The 27,829-nt window shown below is 32.1% G+C and overlaps 1 protein-coding gene across 1 annotated transcript; it reads left to right on the plus strand.

The window, feature by feature from the left end:
- Positions 1-13,142: 13,142 nt before the first annotated feature.
- LOC139852748 (chlorophyllase-2-like) lies at positions 13,143-27,687 on the plus strand. The gene is made up of 4 exons (XM_071842081.1): positions 13,143-13,456; positions 14,905-15,664; positions 26,886-26,913; positions 27,619-27,687. Exons 1-2 carry the CDS (start codon positions 13,208-13,210, stop codon positions 15,580-15,582), a joined length of 927 nt encoding a protein of 308 aa, XP_071698182.1. The 5' UTR covers positions 13,143-13,207; the 3' UTR covers positions 15,583-15,664; positions 26,886-26,913; positions 27,619-27,687.
- Positions 27,688-27,829: the final 142 nt, after the last annotated feature.

The following is a 27,829-nucleotide window of genomic DNA, read 5'->3' on the forward strand; positions in this document are numbered from 1 at the left end:
TGGTTCGCTAAGACCAACGCTCTGATATCAACTGTAATGGCCCGTCCAAATCCATATGAACGAATACAATAACATTTGGTCCCATTGCGAGGTATTGACCTCTACATGATACGTTTTGTAAACATTGCATTCTTTAGAAAAGGCACACCATAAATGAATATCTAAATCCAAGGTTTTTGACATCTGATGATTTCTACATATAGACAATCACCGTAAATAATAGTTTACAATAATACATCCGTTGACAATGCAGTCAAAATAAGATACATGGTGATGATTTTGTGAATGCAAAGTTTTCTCGAATAAAGCATGTATGACTCCATGCACATAACTTGTTTATCGTATAAGCAAACAGCGGAAGACTTCTAGGGACCTGAGAATAAACATACTAAAAGTGTCAACACAAAGGTTGGTGAGTTCATAGTTTTAATATTGCGTATAATCTGTATATAAAGGTGGACCACAAGATTTTAGTTGTTTCATACAAATCGTTTATCAAAATATTCTACGAAATTGAGCACCCTGGTAACTAAACTTAACGTATATATAATAAGTACCCCTGTTTTAATATACATGCAACTAACATGTACAATACACGCAAACCAACATGTACTAAACTCAAATAGCATACGTCCGCTTTATAGTTCAGGCTAGGGTCTCTATAACTGGAACGGACGGGGATGTCAAGCCCTATGGATCCATATACAACTACTCGTGCCCACCAGTTCTTATAACCGGTAGTTACTAGTTACCAAAGCTAAGGGATTTTCGGTTTAAACTCAGTGTAGAGTTAAGTATGTACTTGTGTCCATTTCGTAAAACAGTTTATAAAACAGCGCATGTATTCTCAGCCCAAAAATATATGTAAAAAGGGAATAATGAAACTCACTTTCACATATTTTCAATTCGTCGAAAATCAGACTTAGTCACGGATCGATTCACGAACCTATAATAATTATATACATATATATATATATATATATATATATATATATATATATATATATATATATATATATCAAAGTATGATAGAAATATACTCACATCATATTTTTATTTAGGTGTTGATGATTTAAGTTGTCAAGTTAGTAGTCCAACGTTAGTAGTCCAATGTTAGTAGTCCATATATATAGTCCAAAATATTACCCTGGAATAATCAAGACGTATTGTCTAAGACTCAATCACGACCCATTGTACAACTATTGTCTTTGAAGTAATCTTGACGTATTGTGTACATATGTCTTACGATTTATCTGACGTATTGTATATGTATTGTCTAAGACTCAATCACGACCCATTGTACAACTATTGTCTTTGAAGTAATCTCGACGTATTGTGTACATGTGTCTTACGATTTATCTGACATATTGTATATTGTCTCTAGATTAACCAAGACTAATATAGTACAAGGAAAATAGTCAAGACATGTATAAATACATGTATAATATAGAAAAAGTTAGCTAGGATATGGTTAGTATAGATTTTATAAAAACAATCCCGTAGTCATTTTAGCCATTTTTAACCAATATTGTTTTGCCCACAACTTCTTCGTTACAAATCGGTTTTGAGTGAATCAAATTGATATGGTTTTGTATTAAACTCTAATTTATAGAACTAAACTGAAAAAGTGGTGGTTTATTGATGTCGTGCGAGGTGTACGAAATAGTATTAATTTAAATACGAAATACGACGAAATATTACACAAGTTTTAATTATTTATTTACAAATGGGATATACCTAAACCTTGCTACAACACTATAGGCAGTGTACCTAATCGTAGAGTAGTATAGTTTTTAGTAAGTCTGGTTCGTTCCACAGGGAGCGGGCTTATTGCACACTATATTTTTAAACAACTATATTTGTACAAAATATATATAATTATATATAATAATATATAAAAGAGGGTTTACCGTTTAATGACCGGTTTGTCGATTTATATTTTAAACGAAGCGTATAGTAAATGACGATATTTAAATAACAATATAAAATAAATAACAATAATTAAAATGACAATAAATAAAAGTACGAGGAAAAATGAAATAAAATATATTATGCTTATTTAAACTTCCGTAATCATGATGTTTGACGTGTTGATTTTAGTTTTATGCCCATGGGTTAATTGTCCTTTGTCCTGGATTATTTAATATGTCCGTCTGGTTTTGTCCATAACAGTCCATTGGTCATAAATTTAAAGTGCGAGTGTCCTCGTCAATTTATTCTTATACCCGAAGTCAAATATTCCAACTAATTGGCGACTTAAACTGTAACAAGGTTTTAATACTTTGTTTAATAATTACACCAGGATATCGACTGCGTGTAACCCAAGGTTTTAATACTTTGTTATCAATTATGCCAAGTGTCCTTGTACATAATTTCACCCCTGTTTTAATAATTCCATAGACTATTAATCCATTCCCGTGTCCGGTTAAATGAACGATTATTCGTACATATAAATACCCTGCTCATCGTGTCCGATCGAGTGTATATGGTTATTTATAGGTAAATCCAATTGTAAATCTTTATATTAAAATTAACAAACTATCATTTAGTTAAACAAATATAAAGCCCATTAATAGCCCATAGTCTAATTTCCACAAGTGTCGTTCTTTTGTCCAAACCCCAATTATGGTACAAAGCCCAATTACCCAATTTTAATATTTTTAGCCCAACATCATGATTACTTCGTCTTAAATAAGCATAATAATAACTTAAGTACGAGACATTAATTTAAAAAGGAGAACATAGCTTATATTGATTATTTATCGCGTAGTGTTACACGGACAGAGCTCCGACTTTAAAACCCGTAAAATAACCTTTACATAACCCGAACTAATCTAATATAACACTAATCTATATTATATATATATATATATATATATATATATATATATATATATATATATATATTTATTTATTTATTTATTTATTTATATTATACTAGGGAGTATTATTATTATTATGTTATTTTTACTCGCAGAATTCGTGACCTTTTATAGGAGTTTTGATTTCTGACAGCTCCGCGAGTCGTGGAGTTTTTAGACTTCAAACTCCGCGAGTCGTGGAGTTTGAAAATCCAGCTCAGGATCATTTGTCTCATAGCTTGTCGACATAATTTTTAAATATATATAATATATAAATAATTTATATAATTATTTAAATATTATATTATATTCTTGTGCACAGTTGACTTGTAATTTTTGGTCCGTTGCGTCGGGCGTTGATAGTTGACTCATGTCCCGGTTCCGGATTTTCGAACGTCCTTGCGTACAATTTAACATCTTGTACTTTGCGTTTTGTAACTTGTACTCTTGTCATTTTTAGACGTTTTTCATCAATAAATTGAACCTTTTGAATTGTATCTTGAACATTTGAGCTTTTTGGACGTTTATGTCTTCAAATCTTCGTTTTCGCCTTTTGTCTTCGCACTTATTTATTTAAACAATTACAATGAAAATATAATACAATTACATATGAAAACCTATTATTTAGGAGGGATATTGCTATGAAATATATGTTCCTTTTTAGCCTTATCAAACATCCCCACACTTGAGCGTTGCTTGTCCTCAAGCAATACAGAACTTGAAATAAAAACATACATGAATCACTTTTTTATTCATCACACTTTGTACATCAGTGATTTTGATATGGTGGTATAAACAATGATAGTAATGATAGAACCATGGTTAAAGGTGGGTGTGTCATCCACAGTTGCCTCGGGTTTTGGTCAACGACACTTGCAATTAAATAGCCGATTTACTTTCGGTTTCTATAGCAAAGTGCACATTTGAAAGGCGGTTTACAGTCCCACATGACTATGAAAATTTAGATCCGTTAGGAAATTGAATCTTTATGAAAACATTTGATCTTTTGAAAATTCAATCTAGCTTTTACCCTAGACAAGTTTTCCGGAATAACCCTTCACCGGTGTTGCAAAATATTTTTGTGGGTTTTGTGGGTTTCAGATTTGAAAATTTTAGCTCAACACTTGTGGTTTTGTGTTACCCACTTGCTAACCTTGTATTAGGAAAGCAACACGTCCAGTTCACTTGCTCCGTATATTACCTTTCGGTAAACTACCTTCCGGTTGTAAAGGAAAGCGTTGAACAAGCAACTGTTAAGGCAATGTCCCCTGACATGCTTTTAATTATGGTCTATAACGTGTCGGATGCAATTACTATCCTTGGTAGGAGCAATAGTAAAGCTCACCCTTATAATTTTTCGGTCTGGCACAAGGTCCTGTCTTCGACCATGCTATGCAACCACCGTTCTTACGGTTGACACCCGATTTGGTTCAGGTGACCTAATGAATTCCAGGTGAATTCCTAGGATTTTACGTTCAATGGTAATGAACGCATTGAAAATAGGTTTTCAGAAAACAAATCGGTTTTAATTTTGATCAAAATACTTTCTCGTTCAAGCTCGAGTTTAGATATCATTGAATTCCATGAATTTGAATTTCTCAATCTTTAAAGTCAATCTCAAGGATTGAGTAATATCAGGCTTAAAAGCTGATTTTTAATCTTTAAGGAGATTATCCTTTCTGGGGATCTGATTCATTAGTCTTATCAAGCTAATTTGCACGGCGCCCTCCCCATTTTACGAGACAGACCCTCTCATGGTTAGGATAAGTCTGACCACTTGGCGACCCTGTTTGATGCTGAGGTCCGTGGATTTCCTGCTGATTTTAGTGATGACTTTTCTAGATTTTTCTTCAACCTACAACTGGTCTGGACGACAACTTCTTGAGCTAAATCAAGAAGCGCGTGTCTTTTTCTGAAGACTTTACTTCCTTTTAATGATGGAATTGATTCATCGTGTAGATCCATATTTTCTTTTCTTTCATCGGGTAAAATAGTTAATTTAGTCCAAAATAAAAGCACCTGTAATAAACTTTACAGAAACATGTGATAGATAGTTTTTAATTGAATAACTTGGTACATTCTCCCCACACTTAGTTTCTTTCTTTGCCTTTTTATTCTCCTTTATTCCATTTTAAATGAATTCAATCGTTTTAGGGTGTTTCTCAATTTATGTCCTTTCCCAGGTAACGATAATTTCGGTATTAACACCTAGTTTTCACCGTTCATAAATATATATAAACATGATTTTAAATTCATTTAGTTGAAAATTTTTCAAATTTTCATAAAATTTGGCAAATAAATCAAGTATAAACCCGAGAGAATTTATAACCCTTCCCCACACTTGAGATCATGCAATGCCCTCATTTGCATGAAATCAGACTCTAATTATAAATTCATGAGGGTGATTAGTGTAGAAAAGTGATTGAAAATACCCAGTTTGTAATTACAAAGCTTGTCGAATGATAGATGGCGCGCCTCATCGTTCATTCCTTCTTGTTTTATCGCACATGCTTTTTTTTCTTTCAAAAACGGCTGCTTTTCTGAACTGTTTACTAATATTTGAAAAAGCGTCTTTTACTCTTACTTATTATGCATGTTTATTTAACGAGTTATGCACTAACCCGAACCCTGAATTTAACGTTAAGTGGAGTTAAACTTCCCCACACTTAGCTGACGACATGTGAAGTCGGTAGAATAAGTTCCACGAATTAAAATAGTGAGCCAGTTATTTACATCTCGGGTGGTATAAAATATATTAATGGGTTTAAAGTTTAGACCCACCCGATCGTCACTACTTAATTCTTTTTTAAGTGTAGCTTTTAGTAAATGGATATGTCTCTTTTCTGGTTCTTGGTCAAATGGATCGATATACACCGACATACATATTATAGGGTGGACAATTTCTAACGTTTCCTTCCTTTTATTCTCAAGATCAAAGTTTTCACCTCTATTATCCAATTGGGTGAAATCCGAGGTGTCATTATCTATTACAGCTCGTAGTTCATCTTTGGTAGATGACTCGTCTATTGAGAATATTGGGTTGGAAGGTTGTGGAATGGTGAATTTCGGGATTGGAGTAGATTCTTCTTCATTAACGGTACTTATCAGTCCCTCCATTTTGGTCTCGGGGGTAAAATTTTCAACGTTATCGTTTTCCCAAGAGTACAAATTTGTCTTCCTTACTTCTTCTTCATCCATAGATGGATCGATGATTTCGTCGGTAGAGGCTAATGTGTCGATATGTTGTGAAATTGGTAAGACTGAATAAAAAGTATCATCGGGATAGTTGGTAATTTCGGAGCTCTCGAATTCATCAAAATTCGATGATATGAGATTTTTTTGCACAATACTCCTCAGATCAACAGGTGTGTAGTCTGATAGAGTTTCAGCTTGCCAGTTTACAAACTCTCTCATTTGTTCATTTTGAGCATTGAGTTCTTCGAGTTTGATTTTCATATTGTCTAATAAATTTTCAGACACGTAATTTTCCTCGTCTACTGGTTGTTGAGTTTGGATATATTCTTGAGAATAATCCCAATTTGAATTGTATTCTTCATAATCATTCCATTCAGGTTCCGTGGGTGCGTAATTTTCCATAGGAACGTAATAAAAACATTCCCATGTTGAGTGATAATCTCCACAGATTTCACAACCAGTTATTGTTTCGTCATTCGTGATCCAAGATTGACCGAACGAATTGTCATCAACACTCGTTTGAGAGTATTGATTTAATTGATTTTAGATATCAAAAAGGGTTTCCATAGCCTTGTTTTCAAAATTTTCCATTTTATTGCGATGGCCAAATTTTAGCTACAATGTGGTGCATTTACTAATTATCCTATTAGTTATAAAAATAGAAAAACTTATATAAGTTGTCCAATTAATAGACTTTTCTGCTTTTGCCCACGTTTCGAATAGCCAAAAGATGCAGCAGGGAGCCAGAACCCTTTAAATCGGAAGCTCACAACTCAGCCACTAACAAATCCAACTATTACTACGAAGCAGAAAATTGTCAACGTCCATTAATTTAACCACTTAAATAATTTTTCTTTCCGTTTGAGATATTAGATAAGAAATAGAGAAAATTTCTAAGTCCTAAAAACTAAAGCGTCGAGAAATAAGAAAGAAAAAGAATGTGCGTCGAAAAACGTCAAAAAATAAAAATAAGAAAATAGCGCGTCGTAACTTAAAAGTCTAAAAATTATATCTAAAAAGTTGCGCCTAAAGGTCTAAAGGTAAATGCAATTTTATTCAGAAAACGGCAATTACTTAAAGGCACTAAAATCTATTTAAAACTAAAGCGAAAAACGGCGTCGCAAAATTCCAAAGCGCCTAAATCTTAATCTAAAGAAAAAGCACTTAAGGGATTTTACGGCAAAGCCTAAAAATCTAGAAAATAAAAATAAGCTACGGCAAAATACTAGAACTTAAATCTAGCTACGAACGAAAAATATACAAATATTACGCTAAAACAAATGAAAAGATACAAAATATAAAAATAAACTTAAAGTTATAAAAATTATTTATTTTTATAAAAATATTATTTTTATATTATTTATTTTATAAAAGTATTAATTTATATATATATTTAATAATACTAATTAATATTTAAAATACAAATTAATTTAAAAACTAAAACTAAATATTAATATTAAATATAAACCTAATTAAGTTTTAATAATAATAATTAAATTATACTCGTAATAAATGCCAAATTAGGGTTCTGGGTGCGTCTGTCAGGGTGGCTCCGCGAGTCGTGGAGTTTTAAGCCTGCAAACTCCGCGAGTCGTGGAGTTTGCATTTTCCGTTTTTTTTTTTTATAATTTTATATTGTTTTTCTAAAATGATATATAAATATATTTATACAAAAATAAATTAAAAATCTAGCGTTTCGCCAAGTTCCCCGGCAGCGGCGCCAAAAACTTGATGTCGTGCGAGGTGTACGAAATAGCATTAATTTAAATACGAAATACGACGAAATATTACACAAGTTTTAATTATTTATTTACAAATGGGATATACCTAAACCTTGCTACAACACTATAGGCAGTGTACCTAATCGTAGAGTAGTATAGTTTTTAGTAAGTCCGGTTCGTTCCACAGGGAGCGGGCTTATTGCACACTATATTTTTAAACAACTATATTTGTACAAAATATATATAATTATATATAATAATATATAAAAGGGGGTTTACCATTTAATGACCGGTTTGTCGATTTATATTTTAAACGAAGCGTATAGTAAATGACGATATTTAAATAACAATATAAAATAAATAACAATAATTAAAATGACAATAAATAAAAGTACGAGGAAAAATGAAATAAAATATATTATGCTTATTTAAACTTCCGTAATCATGATGTTTGACGTGTTGATTTTAGTTTTATGCCCATGGGTTAATTGTCCTTTGTCCTGGATTATTTAATATGTCCGTCTGGTTTTGTCCATAACAGTCCATTGGTCATAAATTTAAAGTGCGAGTGTCCTCGTCAATTTATTCTTATACCCGAAGTCAAATATTCCAACTAATTGGGGACTTAAACTGTAACAAGGTTTTAATACTTTGTTTAATAATTACACCAGGATATTGACTGCGTGTAACCCAAGGTTTTAATACTTTGTTATCAATTATGCCAAGTGTCCTTGTACATAATTTCACCCCTGTTTTAATAATTCCATAGACTATTAATCCATTCCCGTGTCCGGTTAAATGAACGATTATTCGTACATATAAATACCCCGCCCATCGTGTCCGATCGAGTGTATATGGTTATTTATAGGTACATCCAATTGTAAATCTTTATATTAAAATTAACAAACTATCATTTAGTTAAACAAATATAAAGCCCATTAATAGCCCATAGTCTAATTTCCACAAGTGTCGTTCTTTTGTCCAAACCCCAATTATGGTACAAAGCCCAATTACCCAATTTTAATATTTTTAGCCCAACATCATGATTACTTCGTCTTAAATAAGCATAATAATAACTTAAGTACGAGACATTAATTTAAAAAGGAGAACATAGCTTACATTGATTGTTTATCGCGTAGTGTTACACGGATAGAGCTCCGACTTTAAAACCCGTAAAATAACCTTTACATAACCCGAACTAATTTAATATAACACTAATCTATATTATATATATATATATATATATATATATATATATATATATATATATATATATTATACTAGGGAGTATTATTATTATTATGTTATTTTTACTCGCAGAATTCGTGACCTTTTATAGGAGTTTTGATTTCTGACAGCTCCGCTAGTCGTGGAGTTTTTTGCCTTCAAACTCCGCGAGTCGTGGAGTTTGAAAATCCAGCTCAGGATCATTTGTCTTATAGCTTGTCGACATAATTTTTAAATATATATAATATATAAATAATTTATATAATTATTTAAATATTATATTATATTCTTGTGCACAGTTGACTTGTAATTTTTGGTCCGTTGCGTCGGGCGTTGATAGTTGACTCATGTCCCGGTTCCGGATTTTCGAACGTCCTTGCGTACAATTTAATATCTTGTACTTTGCGTTTTGTAACTTGTACTCTTGTCATTTTTAGACGTTTTTCATCAATAAATTGAACCTTTTGAATTGTATCTTGAACATTTGAGCTTTTAGGACGTTTGTGTCTTCAAATCTTCGTTTTCGCCTTTTGTCTTCGCACTTATTTATTTAAACAATTACAATGAAAATATAATACAATTACATATGAAAACCTATTATTTAGGAGGGATATTGCTATGAAATATATGTTCCTTTTTAGCCTTATCATTTATAGTCAGATTTATAGGCTACAAACCATCTTTGAAAGAGGTAGTCATTTTCGTCATAAAAACGTCATCTTGATGACTATTTTGAAAAACATACTTCTACTTTGATTTTAACCATGATTTTTGGATATATTAACATGTTCATATGAAATAAAATTTTCCCAGAAAAAAAATCTTTAAATTCAAAGTTTATGGTAGCTTTTAATTATCCAACCCAAAACAGCCCCCGGTTTTACTACGACGGCGTATGTCCAGTTTTACGGTGTTCTTCGTATTTTCCAGTTTTAAATCCTTAGGTTAGCATATCATATGGATAGAATACATTTGTGAAGTTGTTTTTAAAGTCAAGTTAGAAGGATTAAGTTTGTTTGCGAACAAGTTTAGAATTAACTAAACTATGTTCTAGTGATTACAAGTTATATTCTTCGAATAAGATAGTTATATATGTAAGAATCGAGCAAGGCTATGAACATCGTTACTACCTCAAGTTTAGTAGGTAAACCTACTGTAAATGACAAGAATTAATCTTGAGCTTCAAAGGATCTTTGATGGCTTGGAAGTTCTTGAAGTAGAATCATGGAATGAAAACAAGTTCAAGTAAGATTACTACTTGATTAAAGATAGTTATGTTTATAGAATTTAATCAAAGCTTAAATATAATTATTACCTTGATTTAGAAAGAATACCTACTGATATAAATGAAGATTTGTTGAGGTTGGATGATCACTTGAAATGGATTTGCAAGATTGAAAGTAATCTAGCAAACTAAAAAAGGATTTTCGAAGTGTTCTTGAAGTGTTCTTCCTATGATGATTATAGCTTGATTCTTAAAGTAGTTTTTGATGAAGATGATGATTAGTTTACTGGAAATTTCGTTCTTGAGGGGGTGTGTGTGTTTTGAGAGAGAATTAGAAAGAAATTGGAAATGAAATGAAGTGAATGGTGAGTGGTGAATGGTGAGTGGGGTTAAAAGGAGTTCTTTGTTTTGTTTTCTTCCTCATAAGTCATGTTAGTTGTCTAATGGTTGGTTTCACATGTTTGTTGACTAATTGAGGGCTGCTAAGAGCTGATCATTAGAGTGTATATACCAATAGTACATACATCTAGAAGCTGGGTATTATATGGGTGAAAATACCGTATGAATATGAGTAAAATTCTTGATGAAAACGAATGGAAATACGATTATAACTATCATTATTAAGTATAAGTATTTTGATATATGTCTTTAAGTCTTTCAAATGTGTATTAATACATCTTAATACAATGCATATATATACATTTTAATTAAGTCGTTATTTCGTCGTTAATCGTTACATGTTTGTATTGATTCGAAACCCTTAAGTTAGTAGTCTCGTTTTATGTATTTAGTTCATTGTTAATACACTTAATGATATACTTAATTATCATTTTATCATGTTAAACATAGTGTATTAATATATCTTAATACGATACATATGTATTTATTTAATTAAGACGTTATTACGTCGATAATCGTTACATATATATCTTGTTTCGAATTCCTTAATTTAGTAGTCTCATTTTATGTATATAACCCACTTTTAATATACTTAATGAGATACTTACTTATCATTGTATCATGTTATATATATATATATATATATATATATATATATATATATATATATATATCATGTCGTTTTTACAAGTTTTAACGTTCGTGAATCGTCGGACAAACTGGGTGGTCAAACGTTTACATAAAATCCGTTTCAATTAATCAAGTCTTAACAAGTTTGATTTCTTAACATGTTGGAAACATTTATATATATGTAAATATCAATCTCAAATATATACATATATTTATATACATATCTTATTTACAAATAGTGGTTCGTGAATTGTCCGGAAAAGTCGAAGGTTACATGAACACAGTTCCAAATTTTTGAATTTCAACTTAACAGACTTTGCTTATCGTGTCGGAAACATTAATTGGTTTAAAGATTAAGTTTAAATTTGGTCAGAAATTTTCGGGTCGTCACAGCAGCGCCCCTAGTGAATTGGGAATTTACATTACGCTATACGTTATGTTGGAAAGTGTATCTGGACAGAATACCAGCCAAGTGTTATACCCTTTCGTATAACAGCTTTTCCCGCTTAAATAAAAGATCACAACCTTTCAAATACTAACTGGCCAATATATCAGATTTTTGCAAACGGTTTTGACATTCTGCATTCAAACCAACAACACATAAAACACACAAACTCTCTAATTCGTGATTTTGATTTCTTCTTGCCTTGAAACAAAATCGTTCATGTCTTATCCCTATTAGGATTTCGTGTTAACCCGAGGCTTGTGAGAGGCGAAATACTTAATTAAGAAAGTGTTTCACGATTCAGGAACCAATCCGATTATCTGTTTTCATACCCGATTTTCTACATTAACATTCTTGAAAAACACTAACGAGCCGGTGGTTTGGTGGTAACAGTTGCCTTAGAAGTATCATATTGGCACATGTTCGATCCTCATTCTCGACATATATGAGGTATCAAAGGAGGTATTTTACATGCATCAAACCCTTAATGATTGGGGTTTGTGGGTTTCAATATGAAACACATGTCTCTGTCAAGCTACACTTTCAGACAACCAATGAATATCTTCCTCGATTGGTTTAGTCATATAGTCATATATACATTTACACATAATTCAATTATGTAAAACTTTGTATTAACCCACATGACATTCTTTATGTCATTTGTAAATGTTCGTCAAATACATGCGTTGATTTGTTCTATGTGAATTGACGTATGGTAGATTATATATTTTAAGGTGTTATACTCAACTAATTGAAAAGCTGAAATAGAGTGGATATATTTCTATATACGAATTAAATGTGACAACATTGAATAACAAAAGTAAGTAATGTTGTGTTAATACGTTACTCGTTGAATTATTTGAGTGGGTCAATATTTATGAACCATGGAGTATATCATGAAATAGTCCGTAAATAGTAACTCGTAAATATCTATCGACCCTGTTTGACTTGATTGATGAGACGTGCCACCAACTCTAAGTGGGCTTTCCTACAGTGAAACATACCTTTCTTAATCTTAAAATCAATGATCTGAAAATCAATAAATAAATACAGTTTATATATCAAGAAATTCAAACTAGCCAAACAAATGACACAACTAAAGTAACGATCAAACGTAGACATCGGAAAAACCAATTATTGGGTGAAACATATATATTCCCAAAATGCGCAAGGACAAATGGACAATTATAGAGAGATCGGTGTACGTCCATATTTCCTTTTACACCTATCTACAAACATCTAAGGACCCATGTAGCAATTATAGCAAAAATATATGTACAACATACAATACATAACGTACATATCTGTAGAAAAAGAACTCACTTGACTTGTTAATCAAGAAGTAGGCAGTCCCATATGTTCTCCATTCACATTAAGCATCTAAGTGGACCTGTGAACACCACACAATCAAGTAGTGAACTTTATCCCATTAAACTTACAAATATCCCAACTCAACAACCTTATAAAAATATATCTTGAAGCTTAGAAGAATATTCATCAAGTAATGTCTCCTTCTTCTTCTTCAATAGCTATATGTTCAAACATAGATGTGTTTGCATTTGGGGAGCATGAAACACAGCTTGTGAAACCAGATGAAGCACTCACTCCAAAACCTTTGCTTATATTTACACCACTAGAAGCAGGAGAATACCCTGTAGTTGTTTTACTTCATGGTTATCTTCTCAATAATTCTTTTTACTCTCAGCTTAGCCATCAAATCGCTTCGCACGGCTTCATTCTCGTCGTCCCTAAGGTTTTTTTCATTCGCCTTTTTTAGAATTTTCAAAAAACGTCGTTAATGTGCACAAACGTGTTGTATATAACGGTCGTATATTAACTTTGATTATTAAATAGCTAAAGGTTGTGTAATATGTTAGAAAATGGGTATAAATTGACTTACCGGATTGATTCTTAATCGTGTGTTCACTCTCTCTATAAAGTATTTCGACCCGACGATTGCCTCGGTTTCACGAAATCTTTACAGAGACGAGACAAGAATTCAATTAGTGTTTTTAGCAATGAAATCACTAATCAAATTATCAGAGAGATCGTGTCTTCTCTTTTTTTTAGAATGAAAACAAAGTCCTCTATATATAAGAGGTGAAAATGTTCGACGAAAGGATGTAACCCTTTAATGTAAATATGCAACCTTTCAACAACGAAAAGATGCAACTCTTCGTTTACATCATTTAGGAATGACATCACTCTTCATAAACAGATGTAACTTATCCGTGGTTACATTCCCATGAAAAGATGTAATTTCCAATACCTTATTGAATTAACTCGAACGAGCGTGCACCCCATACTCTCCAAACTCGTCATTGAGCTTAATTCGATAAGCTTTTGCTTTCTAGTAAATCTCAATTAACTAAAATAATTGTTGATAACACTAAAATCACCAACATAATAAGAGTCCCGTAGTGGGCTATTTAATGGGTGTGTGTTTGTTGTTTAAAAACAAATTGTTAATTATACAATACTTGTATGAACGTTAACAACACTACTATGGAAAGAATCAAAGAATTATGTTTTTAATATATTGTTCCTTTTTGTTTCAATTTATGCTTTTGTTTTTAGTACCCCATCAGAATTACCATTTACCTTTACCAAAAAAATGAATTGATCCTGTATGCTCAATAGCTTAAGCTTGTGTGAATAAAGAGTATGTGCAAATTAATTAATTATATTTCCATTTTTGAAACTGTGGCCTCAGAACAGAGAAAGGTTTCACACTTATAAGCTTGACATAGATTATTACTACACATTTATGATATGTACATTTTTACCTTTTTATATATGGTTCTGATGAAGGTTAAAGCTTCTACATATTACCATGAAAAATGGAGATATAAGTGCATAAAACTCTATACATACGCTCGCTATAGAACATTGTCCATAATGTTTGCATCTAATTTAACATGAGTGTTTTATAAAAAGGGTGGCAAAATGGACGGGTCAAGTGATAAGGTCACGGGACAGGTGACAAATTGGGCGGGGCGAGTCTGGTTGGGTAACAAGTTAAATGTGTCAGTTTTAAAAACGTATCTGATAGGTCTCGGGTCGGGTCATGCTAGTAGGGTCAGAACGGGTCAATCAGCTACTTTTCTTTAATAATTTGATGCAAGTATATAAACATAAAAACATATTTTATTATGTACTGTAATTAACTACTAATTGTTTTTATATATACCTGAAAATCAGTTATATTCCGTGACTGGACCTGATGCGACTAAAGAAGTCGAGTACGTGGCTGAAATAACTAACTGGTTACCTGAAGGCCTCCCGAAGTTCCTTCCATCTCAAGTAATGGCAAATCTTAAAAAGCTAGCCCTTGCAGGCCACAGCCGTGGAGGAAAAGTCGCTTTTGCCCTTATGTTAAACAGACTAAAAACAGACATGAAATTGAAATATTCTGCATTGATTGGGATTGATCCAGTTGATGGAATGGACAAAGGGAAACAAACTCCTCCGAAAGTGCTCACTTACATTCCAAATTCGTTTAATCTTGAAATGCCTGTAATGGTTATTGGTTCGGGCCTAGGTGAAGTGCGAAAGAACCCGTTGTTTCCAGCTTGTGCTCCAAAAGGGGTGAACCATGAAGACTTTTATAATGAATGTTGTAAACCAGCTTGTTATTTTGTTGCGAAAGATTACGGGCATCTTGATATGCTTGATGATGAGACTAAAGGGATTAGAGGTAAGGCTACTCATTGTTTGTGTAAAAATGGAAAGTCTAGAGAACCTATGAGGAGATTTGTGGGAGGAGTTGTTGTTGCTTTCTTGAAAGGTTTTTTAGGAGGGAATTTTAGTTATTTAATGGCTATAAAAGATGATGAAAATGCACCTGTTGCGATTCAGAAATCTGCTTTTCTGTTGTGAGAATTTTGGTCAGTTCATAGTTATATGAAAGATTTGACTTATAATTCTAGAAAATCTTGTCACTTGAGCATTATATTCTTAGATATGTTGTGACGATCACTCCAAATCCATATGGACGAACACGTCATTCATTGATTTCATTGCGAGGTATTTGACCTCTATGTGATACGTTTTGTAACATTGCATTCGTTTGAAAAGGTATTTCATAAATGAATATATAAATTCCAGGTTTTTTTACATCTGATGATTCCTACGTATAGACAATCACCATTTAAATGGTTTACAATAATACATCTGTTGACAATACAGTCAAAATAAGATACATGGTAATGGTTTGATGAATGCAAGTTTCTTGTATATAGCATGTATGACTCCAAGCACATAACTTGTATCACGTATGAGCAAACAGCGGAAGACTTCTAGAAACCTGAGAATAAACATGCTTCAAGTGTCAACACAAAGGTTGGTGAGTTCATAGTTTTAATATTACACATAATCCGTATATCAATGTGGATTACAAAAGTTCAGTTGTTTTATTCAAAACGTTTATCAATAGGTTTTACATAAAAGGTGGATCACAAGATTTCAGTTGTTTCATCCGAAACGTTTATCAATCGGTTCTACAAAATTGAGCACCCTGGTAACTAAACTTTAACATTTATAATAAGTACCCCTCGTTTAACATGCAACCAACATGTACAATACACGCAATCCAACGTGTACTAACTTCAAATAGCATACGTCTGTTTTATAGTTCAGGCTAGAGTTTCTTTCTATACCTGGAACAGACGGGGATGTCAAATGTGACGATCGCTCCAAATCCATATGGACGAACACGTCATTCATTGATTTCATTGCGAGGTATTTGACCTCTATGTGATACGTTTTGTAACATTGCATTCGTTTGAAAAGGTATTTCATAAATGAATATATAAATTCCAGGTTTTTTTTTTTTACATCTGATGATTCCTACGTATAGACAATCACCATTTAAATGGTTTACAATAATACATCTGTTGACAATACAGTCAAAATAAGATACATGGTAATGGTTTGATGAATGCAAGTTTCTTGTATATAGCATGTATGACTCCAAGCACATAACTTGTATCACGTATGAGCAAACAGCGGAAGACTTCTAGAAACCTGAGAATAAACATGCTTCAAGTGTCAACACAAAGGTTGGTGAGTTCATAGTTTTAATGTTTCGTATAATCTGTATATAAAGGTGGATCACAAGATTTCAGTTGTTTCATCCAGAAACGTTTATCAAAATATTCTACAAGATTGAGCACCCTGGTAACTAAACTTAACGTATATATAATCTGTACCCTTTGTATAATCATCTTAATAATACACGCAAACCAACGTGTACGCTTCTCAAATAGCATACGTCCGTTAAAAGGCTAGTGCTCTAGCTCGGACGGGGATATCAAGCCCTATGGATCCATATAATACTACTCGCGCCCACCAGTTCTTATAACCGGCAGTTACTAGTTACCAAAGCTAAGGGATTTTCGGTTCAAACTCGGTGTAGAATTTAGTATGTACTTGTATCCATTGCGTTTAAAATAAAGTGCATGTATTCTCAGCCCAAAAATATAGATTGCAAAAGCAATTAAAAAGGAAGCATATGAAACTCACACATATAAATATTGTATATCGGTTAATAAAACATTTGCATGTATTCTCAGCCCAAAAATGTAGAGAGTAAAAGGGATCTTATGAAACTCACTGTTTAATATTGATATACAATATTGCAGGAAAGCACGTAGACGCATCGGAGATGATAAACACGAGGTTTGATTCACAAAAATACCCCCGAACATTACCCATAACCTCCTTGGCAATAACCCATAATTTCCTTAGCTCTAGCTTGCTCGAAAACTCATTTTGAAAATTACTTGGACAGCACTCCGTCGTAATATTTGATGTACATTATTATTTTTGTATCGCAAAAATAATAACACTAATAATAAAAAAAAGTAATAAGATTAATAATAATCTTATTAATAATAATAATAATAATAATAATAATAATAATATAAATAATAAATAAAATAAATACGGAGTAATATGTATCTGTGTGTTTTTTTTTTTCTTTACTCGGCAGAAAATGTTGCAATTTATAGAACCTGGCCTGAAATCTGGAGTCATGCGACTCGCATGGAAATGGCCTTCTGGCCATGCGACTCGCATGAGGACCAGGGACACCTCACATTGTTTTGGCTCCTAGCTTGTCGACATAATATAAAATAAATATAAATATAATATATATAATTTAAATTAATTAATTATATATTATATTAAATTCACGTGCATAGTTGACTTGTAATTTTTGTTCCGATAAGTCGTACGTTGTCACTCGACTTATGTCCCGGTTCCGGTTTTTCGAACGCCCTTTCGTACGCTGAGAAAACTTGTACTTTACGTTTCGTGAATCGTACCTTTGTCAAAATATAGTCTTAAATCATCCATAAAATATACCACTGTAGCAAAGTTACTGTAGCAAAGTCAATTTTTACTGTAGCAATTCACTGTAGCATAGTCAAATTTTACTGTAGCAATTCACTGTAGCAAAGTCAATTTCACTGTAGCAAATAGTGATTTTCGAAAACACTGTAGCATTTTGAGTAATGTGGCAATTTGAAAACACTGTAACAAATTAGTGTTTAACTGGTTCATCTTAAACGCTTTAGTTAACTTATCTAAATATCAATTGAATCAATAAACGAATGTTACTATCGTTTATTATATATATGTATATATCTTTTTAATATACATAAATCAGTTTTTAAATACACATTGGAAGTTATTTATAAATAAATTTTAATAATAAATATTTCAACTTATCATATACATTCAAATAGATATTTAAACCAATAAGTTTAATGTACGGTATCAAACAATTAATACATTGTTACCTTTTCATGTTATAGTATATATGTATCTATTTACATATAATTGTTCGCGAATCGTCGAAAACAACCGAAGGGTATTTAAATATATAAAAGTAATTCAAAAATTTTGAGATTCAGTTTTACAGACTTTGCTTATCGTGTCGGAAATGTTAATCATACAAAGATTAAGTTTAAATTTAGTCGAAATTTCTGGGTCATCACAGTACCTACCAGTTAAAGAAATTTCGTCCCGAAATTTGAGTGAGGTCGTCATGGCTAACAATAAAAATGTTTTCATGACGAATATGAGTTGATAAATAGAATTTTATTACCGTTGAGTAATATGGATAAAACAATCCAATTACTCAGAGCTTAAAAGAGAAGTTATCGTAATCAAGTGAAATGGAGAATAGAGATGCGTCTTATCTCTTGATGTAGTAACGATTGATTTCCGGAATTTAAGGAATAGAAAATCTTCATTATCTAAATAAGATTTGATTCTTCGGGAATTAAGGAAATTATGATTTCCTTTGATTAAATGCGTAATCTACCTCGATTGCTATGTCTGATATTTCGCTATAAATTGACCTCTTCCGTTTCATTTATTTTCACCACTTCTACTTTCTTTCCCAATTAATACATTCAAAAGATTGTGAAAATGTTTAATCCAGTTCTGGTTCTTGACCTAATATTGACGTTTGCCACACTCATCCTTCTTTTCCAGCTCCCACCAGAAGAATCTGTTTATTTCTATTATGCTCTAGGGATAGTTGTATTTATCATTCTCCCGTGTCTTTATATTGCTATACGCATTGATATACACGGTTTGTAAATTTATGTGTTTTTATCTGGCTTTTATTTTCCATTATATTTCGGAGCTTCATGCTTTCGTTTTCTCTTCCCGACCTTAAGTCAAGCGGATACTGGTCCAGAATTCGTAGCTATACATTTCAGAATGAACATAGTTAATGTTCTAAGAAGGTAATCGTAATGGCACGATCTTGATTTGTCAAATTACCAGAATATCCGGAAAAGACCGAGTCATCAAGAAAATATTTTCTTGATATGTTTAGAGGTTAAATAGAATAAAAGAGTTATGTAACATGGTTCATTATGAGGGTGGGATCTGTGAACCTTTATCACGTTCCATTAGAAACTCAGCATGACTTACTGTAATATAATCACGTTGATCAAGTGTCATTATATTATACTAACTCATGCTTCAGTTCCCAACACTACTTCAAAAACATCCATTTTTCAAAATTTTCATAAATTAGAAACTAAAATAGTTTCTTTTATGATGTAACACAGATAGCGTGAAGAGATAAATAATTTCGGATGATAATAGTTATGAAGATATCTTCAGAAATATCGAAGATATTTATAATGAAAGATATGATAATATCTTAGAATTTTTAATATCGAAGGATGATGAAGAAAATTGTCCGTAGGGGTTTAGTATCAGGAGCAAGGTATTCGTTAATGACTTCAGCAGATACTGAATCATTTGTATTCTTTGAAGGCAGGTTTAGTCTTTGTGATTTATCCACAACCCTCCTTCATACTTTGCTCAATCCGTTTTCCAGTTTCAAACCTTCTCTTTTTCTCAGCTTTACCACCATATTATTCTTTATCATCAAACTTTTGACTGTTAAGGTCGTTTACAGTTTTTGCTGCTTCTTCAGCATTGTTCCAATTTCAGAGAACTAGTTTCATAGTTTGGGGTGTTTTTCAAAAACTTCACATTCGAAGTATGTAATTCGAGGAGGTAGACGTTATATGTACACATATAACTGTTGGCGTAGACGTGCTGCAAGATTTCAAAATACTGATTGCAAATTCCTGATAGTTGGAATGGCAACTATTGTTACAAGATGTGGATGAGTACATGATAGGGTTTCAATGTATATATAGTGATTTCCGGAGAGTTTCAAATAGCAGAGTGACGGAGTCGCTGGTACATTTACTGCTAATATGGTGGAACATAAAAGGTTCCCCAGTAACAAAAACGTATATGCCAAAGTTATAAGTCTGAAAGGTCGTCGTTGACTAGTTGAATGGGTGATAATACTGGATACTTTTAAAAAGGAATTGCAAGGTTACTTTCAGTAATAATAATGCCGAAGGATTTATCACAGATACGTGTTAAAGTTTTACTTAGGTTTCGAGAGCTTTCCAGATATATGATTATAAGTACAAATCTTTCTTCTCGTAGATATCGTGTAGTTGGTTTGTCTTCTCGTTTGTTCATTAGTTGAAGTGTTTCCAAGAATTTCGATGGGTTTGAATGCAAAATATAATCATATGATGTTCTAGTACTGTTCTGAATTCAAAGCATGGGTTTCGAAGCATGGTTTTGAAAGATGTAGGAATCTAAGAGTGATGTTTTTCGTTTAATCTTGACTTGGATTCTGATCTATCGAAATTAGAATATGAAATTGAATGAAAATGGTTATTCTGCGATGAACAGATACGTATATCTATAGGTTTGAGCAGTATAGTTAATGATTGCTGAATCAGAATTGAAGAATGTATAGTGTAACATATTAATGTGGAATTTATATATTTCTAGGGTATTACCTACCCGTTAAAATATTCTCATCATTAACAGTTTGTACAAAAGGATTTTCAATTACAATCTTTATGAAAATATATGTATGTATATTTCCTTCAGATGTAATATAGATTTAATGAGTTATTAAACTCATTTGATTTTCGGTTGGAACTAGAAACGAATAATCTCTTCTATATTAAAGATTACATAATCGTCGCAGGATATTTCTCCAATGAAGTTATGAATTAATACTTCATCGTTTATGGTTATTAGTATTCTTCGGTGCCTACGGTGCGTATGAGGTTGATACTCGTGGGACAGATTATGAGGTTAAGGTTTACGGTGCGGATGTTGTTGTTGGTGGTACTGGTACTGTTGTTGGTTGTGCTGCTGGTTCTGGTGGTGCTACCGGTGCTGCCTGTGATGCCTGCAAATTGTGCATCATATTCTCCAAAGCCACAACTCGAGCGCGAAGCTCGTTAACTTCTTCTATTATTCCGGGATGATTGGCGGTTGGTACGAGAGGATGAATAAAGTTTAAAATTCTAGTTATCATATAATCGTTGCGAAATATCCTGGAAATTAGGGTAAAGATAGTGTTTCGAACCGGTTCGCCGGTAAGTGCCTCAGGTTCCTCACCAAGAGGTGAATTCGGTTGGTGGAAAGGATCGCCTTCCTCTTGTCTCCATCGATTAAGTTGATTACGAACCCATCCCCAATTCATCCAGAATTGGTGGTGACTGATTGGTTGATTCATTCCGGTTACACTGCTTTCGGAACTCAGGTGGAAACTCATATCGGAATCCGAAGAACCCGAATTACTTGCAGAATTCATCTTACACGGTTAGATAAATAATTTTCGATGTGAAATGATTTTCGGATATCGGATGATATTCTAATTACATAGAATACCTTTATATAGTACAAAGGATCCGCAAATTACGGAGAAACTTTCGGAAACTGTCAAGTAAAGGTAACAGTAACAGATACGCTAAGATATTCATTTTGTCTATACACTAGTCATGCAATCCATGCAATAAGGTGTGTCTAGACTACAAATGATAAGCAGGTAATTTTCCACACAAGGAATGATAAGCAGGTAATTTCTAACAAAAAAAATTATAAGCAACAACTTTTATCATGCAGACATGGTCGAAGTCCAGACTCACTAATGTATCCTAACAATAACCGGTTAGACACACTAATGCAAATTCTGGTTCGCTAAGACCAACGCTCTGATACCAACTGTGACGATCGCTCCAAATCCATATGGACGAACACGTCATTCATTGATTTCATTGCGAGGTATTTGACCTCTATGTGATACGTTTTGTAACATTGCATTCGTTTGAAAAGGTATTTCATAAATGAATATATAAATTCCAGGTTTTTTTTTTTTACATCTGATGATTCCTACGTATAGACAATCACCATTTAAATGGTTTACAATAATACATCTGTTGACAATACAGTCAAAATAAGATACATGGTAATGGTTTGATGAATGCAAGTTTCTTGTATATAGCATGTATGACTCCAAGCACATAACTTGTATCACGTATGAGCAAACAGCGGAAGACTTCTAGAAACCTGAGAATAAACATGCTTCAAGTGTCAACACAAAGGTTGGTGAGTTCATAGTTTTAATGTTTCGTATAATCTGTATATAAAGGTGGATCACAAGATTTCAGTTGTTTCATCCAGAAACGTTTATCAAAATATTCTACAAGATTGAGCACCCTGGTAACTAAACTTAACGTATATATAATCTGTACCCTTTGTATAATCATCTTAATAATACACGCAAACCAACGTGTACGCTTCTCAAATAGCATACGTCCGTTAAAAGGCTAGTGCTCTAGCTCGGACGGGGATATCAAGCCCTATGGATCCATATAATACTACTCGCGCCCACCAGTTCTTATAACCGGCAGTTACTAGTTACCAAAGCTAAGGGATTTTCGGTTCAAACTCGGTGTAGAATTTAGTATGTACTTGTATCCATTGCGTTTAAAATAAAGTGCATGTATTCTCAGCCCAAAAATATAGATTGCAAAAGCAATTAAAAAGGAAGCATATGAAACTCACACATATAAATATTGTATATCGGTTAATAAAACATTTGCATGTATTCTCAGCCCAAAAATGTAGAGAGTAAAAGGGATCTTATGAAACTCACTGTTTAATATTGATATACAATATTGCAGGAAAGCACGTAGACGCATCGGAGATGATAAACACGAGGTTTGATTCACAAAAATACCCCCGAACATTACCCATAACCTCCTTGGCAATAACCCATAATTTCCTTAGCTCTAGCTTGCTCGAAAACTCATTTTGAAAATTACTTGGACAGCACTCCGTCGTAATATTTGATGTACATTATTATTTTTGTATCGCAAAAATAATAACACTAATAATAAAAAAAAGTAATAAGATTAATAATAATCTTATTAATAATAATAATAATAATAATAATAATAATAATAATATAAATAATAAATAAAATAAATACGGAGTAATATGTATCTGTGTGTTTTTTTTTTTCTTTACTCGGCAGAAAATGTTGCAATTTATAGAACCTGGCCTGAAATCTGGAGTCATGCGACTCGCATGGAAATGGCCTTCTGGCCATGCGACTCGCATGAGGACCAGGGACACCTCACATTGTTTTGGCTCCTAGCTTGTCGACATAATATAAAATAAATATAAATATAATATATATAATTTAAATTAATTAATTATATATTATATTAAATTCACGTGCATAGTTGACTTGTAATTTTTGTTCCGATAAGTCGTACGTTGTCACTCGACTTATGTCCCGGTTCCGGTTTTTCGAACGCCCTTTCGTACGCTGAGAAAACTTGTACTTTACGTTTCGTGAATCGTACCTTTGTCAAAATATAGTCTTAAATCATCCATAAAATATACCACTGTAGCAAAGTTACTGTAGCAAAGTCAATTTTTACTGTAGCAATTCACTGTAGCATAGTCAAATTTTACTGTAGCAATTCACTGTAGCAAAGTCAATTTCACTGTAGCAAATAGTGATTTTCGAAAACACTGTAGCATTTTGAGTAATGTGGCAATTTGAAAACACTGTAACAAATTAGTGTTTAACTGGTTCATCTTAAACGCTTTAGTTAACTTATCTAAATATCAATTGAATCAATAAACGAATGTTACTATCGTTTATTATATATATGTATATATCTTTTTAATATACATAAATCAGTTTTTAAATACACATTGGAAGTTATTTATAAATAAATTTTAATAATAAATATTTCAACTTATCATATACATTCAAATAGATATTTAAACCAATAAGTTTAATGTACGGTATCAAACAATTAATACATTGTTACCTTTTCATGTTATAGTATATATGTATCTATTTACATATAATTGTTCGCGAATCGTCGAAAACAACCGAAGGGTATTTAAATATATAAAAGTAATTCAAAAATTTTGAGATTCAGTTTTACAGACTTTGCTTATCGTGTCGGAAATGTTAATCATACAAAGATTAAGTTTAAATTTAGTCGAAATTTCTGGGTCATCACATCAAACCCTATGGATCCATATACTACTACTCGCGCCCACCAGTTCTTATAACCGGCAGTTACTAGTTACCAAAGCTAAGGGATTTTCGGTTCAAACTCGGTGTAGAATTTAGTATGTACTTGTATCCATTGCGTTTAAAATAAAGTGCATGTATTCTCAGCCCAAAAATATATATTGCAAAAGCAATTAAAAAGGGAGCAAATGAAACTCACGCATATAAATCTAGTATTTTCAGTATTTATAAACAGTCGCATGTATTCTCAGCCCAAAAATATATATTGCAAAAGCAATTAAAAAGGGAGCAAATGAAACTCACACATATAAATATTGTATATCGGTTAATAAAGCATTTGCATGTATTCTCAGCCCAAAAATGTAGAGAGTAAAAGGGATCTTATGAAACTCACACAAAATCAGTTTTAGTATTTGTATCCATTTAGTAAAACAGTTTATAAAACTGCGCATGTATTCTCAGCCCAAAAATATATATTGCAAAAGCAATTAAAAAGGAAGCAAATGAAACTCACGCATATAAATCTAGTATTTTTAGTATTTATAAACAGTCGCATGTATTCTCAGCCCAAAAATATATATTGCAAAAGCAATTAAAATGGGAGCAAATGAAACTCACTGTTTAATATTGATATACAATATTGCAGGAAAGCACGTAGACGCATCGGAGATGATAAACACGAGGTTTGATTCACAAAAAAATACCCCCGAACATTACCCATAACCTCCTTGGCAATAACCCATAATTTCCTTAGCTCTAGCTTGCTCGAAAACTCATTTTGAAAATTACTTGGACAGCACTCCGTCGTAATATTTGATGTACATTATTATTTTTGTATCGCAAAAATAATAACACTAATAAAAAAAAATAAGATTAATAATAATCTTATTAATAATAATAATAATAATAATAATAATAATAATATAAATAATAAATAAAATAAATACGGAGTAATATGTATGTGTGTGTTTTTTCTTTCTTTCTTTACTCGGCAGAAAATGTTGCAATTTATAGAACCTGGCCTGAAATCTGGAGTCATGCGACTCGCATGGAAATGGCCTTCTGGCCATGCGACTCGCATGAGGACCAGGGACAGCTCACATTGTTTTGGCTCCTAGCTTGTCGACATAATATAAAATAAATATAAATATATAAATAATTAATATAATTATTTATATATTATATTTTATTCTTGTGCATAGTAGACTAGATATTTTTGGTCCGTTGCGTCGGGCGTTTCTTCTTGACTCGGGTCCCGGTTCCGGATTTTCAGACGTCCTTGCGTACTATTTTATATCGTGTACTTTGCGTTCCGCAACTTGTACTCTTGTCATTTTTAGACGTTCTTCATCAATAATTTGAACCTTTTTAATTGTATCTTGTACATTTGAGCATTTTGGACCTTTCCGTCTTCAATTCTTCGTTTTCGCCTTTTGTCTTCGCACTTATTAAATATAAACGAATATTACTTGAATATGGAACAATTACAACTAAAATCCTGTCTTTCTTGGGGGATAATGCTATGAAATATATGTTCCTTTTTAGCCTTATCAATAGCCTTAAATTATCCCTTAATTATATCACTCAAAGTGTATCTTAAACTTTCGAGTGTTTTGATCATTTACTTCTATAAATCATCGTCTCGCTATTTGTTAAAATACATTTTTATAATAGCGTTTTACTGTAGCAAAGTCAAATTTTACTGTAGCAATTCACTGTAGCAAAGTCAATTTCACTGTAGTAAATAGTGATTTTCGAAAACACTGTAGCATTTTGAGTAATGTGGCAATTTGAAAACACTGTAACAAATTAGTGTTTAACTGGTTCATCTTAAACGCTTTAGTTAACTTATCTAAATATCAATTGAATCAATAAACGAATGTTACTATCGTTTATTATATATATGTATATATCTTTTTAATATACATAAATCAGTTTTTAAATACACATTGGAAGTTATTTATAAATAAATTTTAATAATAAATATTTCAACTTATCATATACATTCAAATAGATATTTAAACCAATAAGTTTAATGTACGGTATCAAACAATTAATACATTGTTACCTTTTCATGTTATAGTATATATGTATCTATTTACATATAATTGTTCGCGAATCGTCGAAAACAACCGAAGGGTATTTAAATATATAAAAGTAATTCAAAAATTTTAAGATTCAGTTTTACAGACTTTGCTTATCGTGTCGGAAATGTTAATCATACAAAGATTAAGTTTAAATTTAGTCGAAATTTCTGGGTCATTACATATGTGATGTGATATGATTATTCCTGAATATTTATGTGAATTTTTTTTTGAAATAGTAATATTTTTTAATATGTTTACAAAACTAGAAATTTGGAAAAAATCTTTACAAAACTAGTAAAACCGGAGTTTCAAACTCCGGTTTGGGCCAAACCGGTGTTCCAAAGTTCGGTTTCTATCTACTTTGTCCACATGGCAGAGTGACATGGCAAACCGGACTTTGAAACACCGGTTTGCCACGTGGCATTTTTTTTTTTTTTTTTTATAGTTTTAGGATTCTGGGATGAGCTTGTTTATTTGTTTTAAAAAAAAATTAATTGTTAATAATTGATATTCATACCTTAAAAGAATTAGCTTATTAATTACGGAGTAATAACTATCTGAATTTTCACTTCTCAAACTACATTAAAAGAAGTTTCAAATTACCTTATTAATAATTAATATTCATCCCTTAAATCTAGCAAAAATAATTAAAAATTTTTTCTAAACAAATAAACGAGCTCATCCCAGAATCCTAAAAAAAAAAAAAAGCCACGTGGCAAACCGGTGTTTCAAAGTCCGGTTTGCCATGTCACTCTGCCATGTTGACAAAGTAGATAGAAACCGGACTTTAGAACACCGATTTGGCCAAACCGGAGTTTGAAACTCCGGTTTTACTAGTTTTGTAAAGTTTTTTTCAAAATTTCTAGTTTTGTAAACATATTAAAAAATATTACTATTTCAAAAAAAAAATTCATATTTATGTTTTGTTTGGGATTTTAATGATAATTATATAAAGTATATATTCTAGGATGAAGATGATTCATATGAAATAGCAGATTGACATCTTGCTTTGAGTTGTCTAGTCAATGTTGATTGTATAGCTAGTTTTAATTAGCTGCAATAGAAAAACATTGAAGACAATCTATGGCTAAAGTCCTTACTCACTAGAACATGTCTAATACAA

This window comes from Rutidosis leptorrhynchoides, chromosome 6 (assembly GCF_046630445.1).
Source record: "Rutidosis leptorrhynchoides isolate AG116_Rl617_1_P2 chromosome 6, CSIRO_AGI_Rlap_v1, whole genome shotgun sequence".
NCBI classification, from domain to species: Eukaryota; Viridiplantae; Streptophyta; class Magnoliopsida; order Asterales; family Asteraceae; genus Rutidosis; species Rutidosis leptorrhynchoides.

Coding starts and splice junctions, on each gene's coding strand:
- LOC139852748 (XM_071842081.1), top strand. CDS start 13,208: ATGTCTCCTTCTTCTTCTTCAATAGCTATATGTTCAAACATAGATGTG. Junction 13,457..14,904: donor TCATTCTCGTCGTCCCTAAG/GTTTTTTTCATT, acceptor CCTGAAAATCAG/TTATATTCCGTGACTGGACC.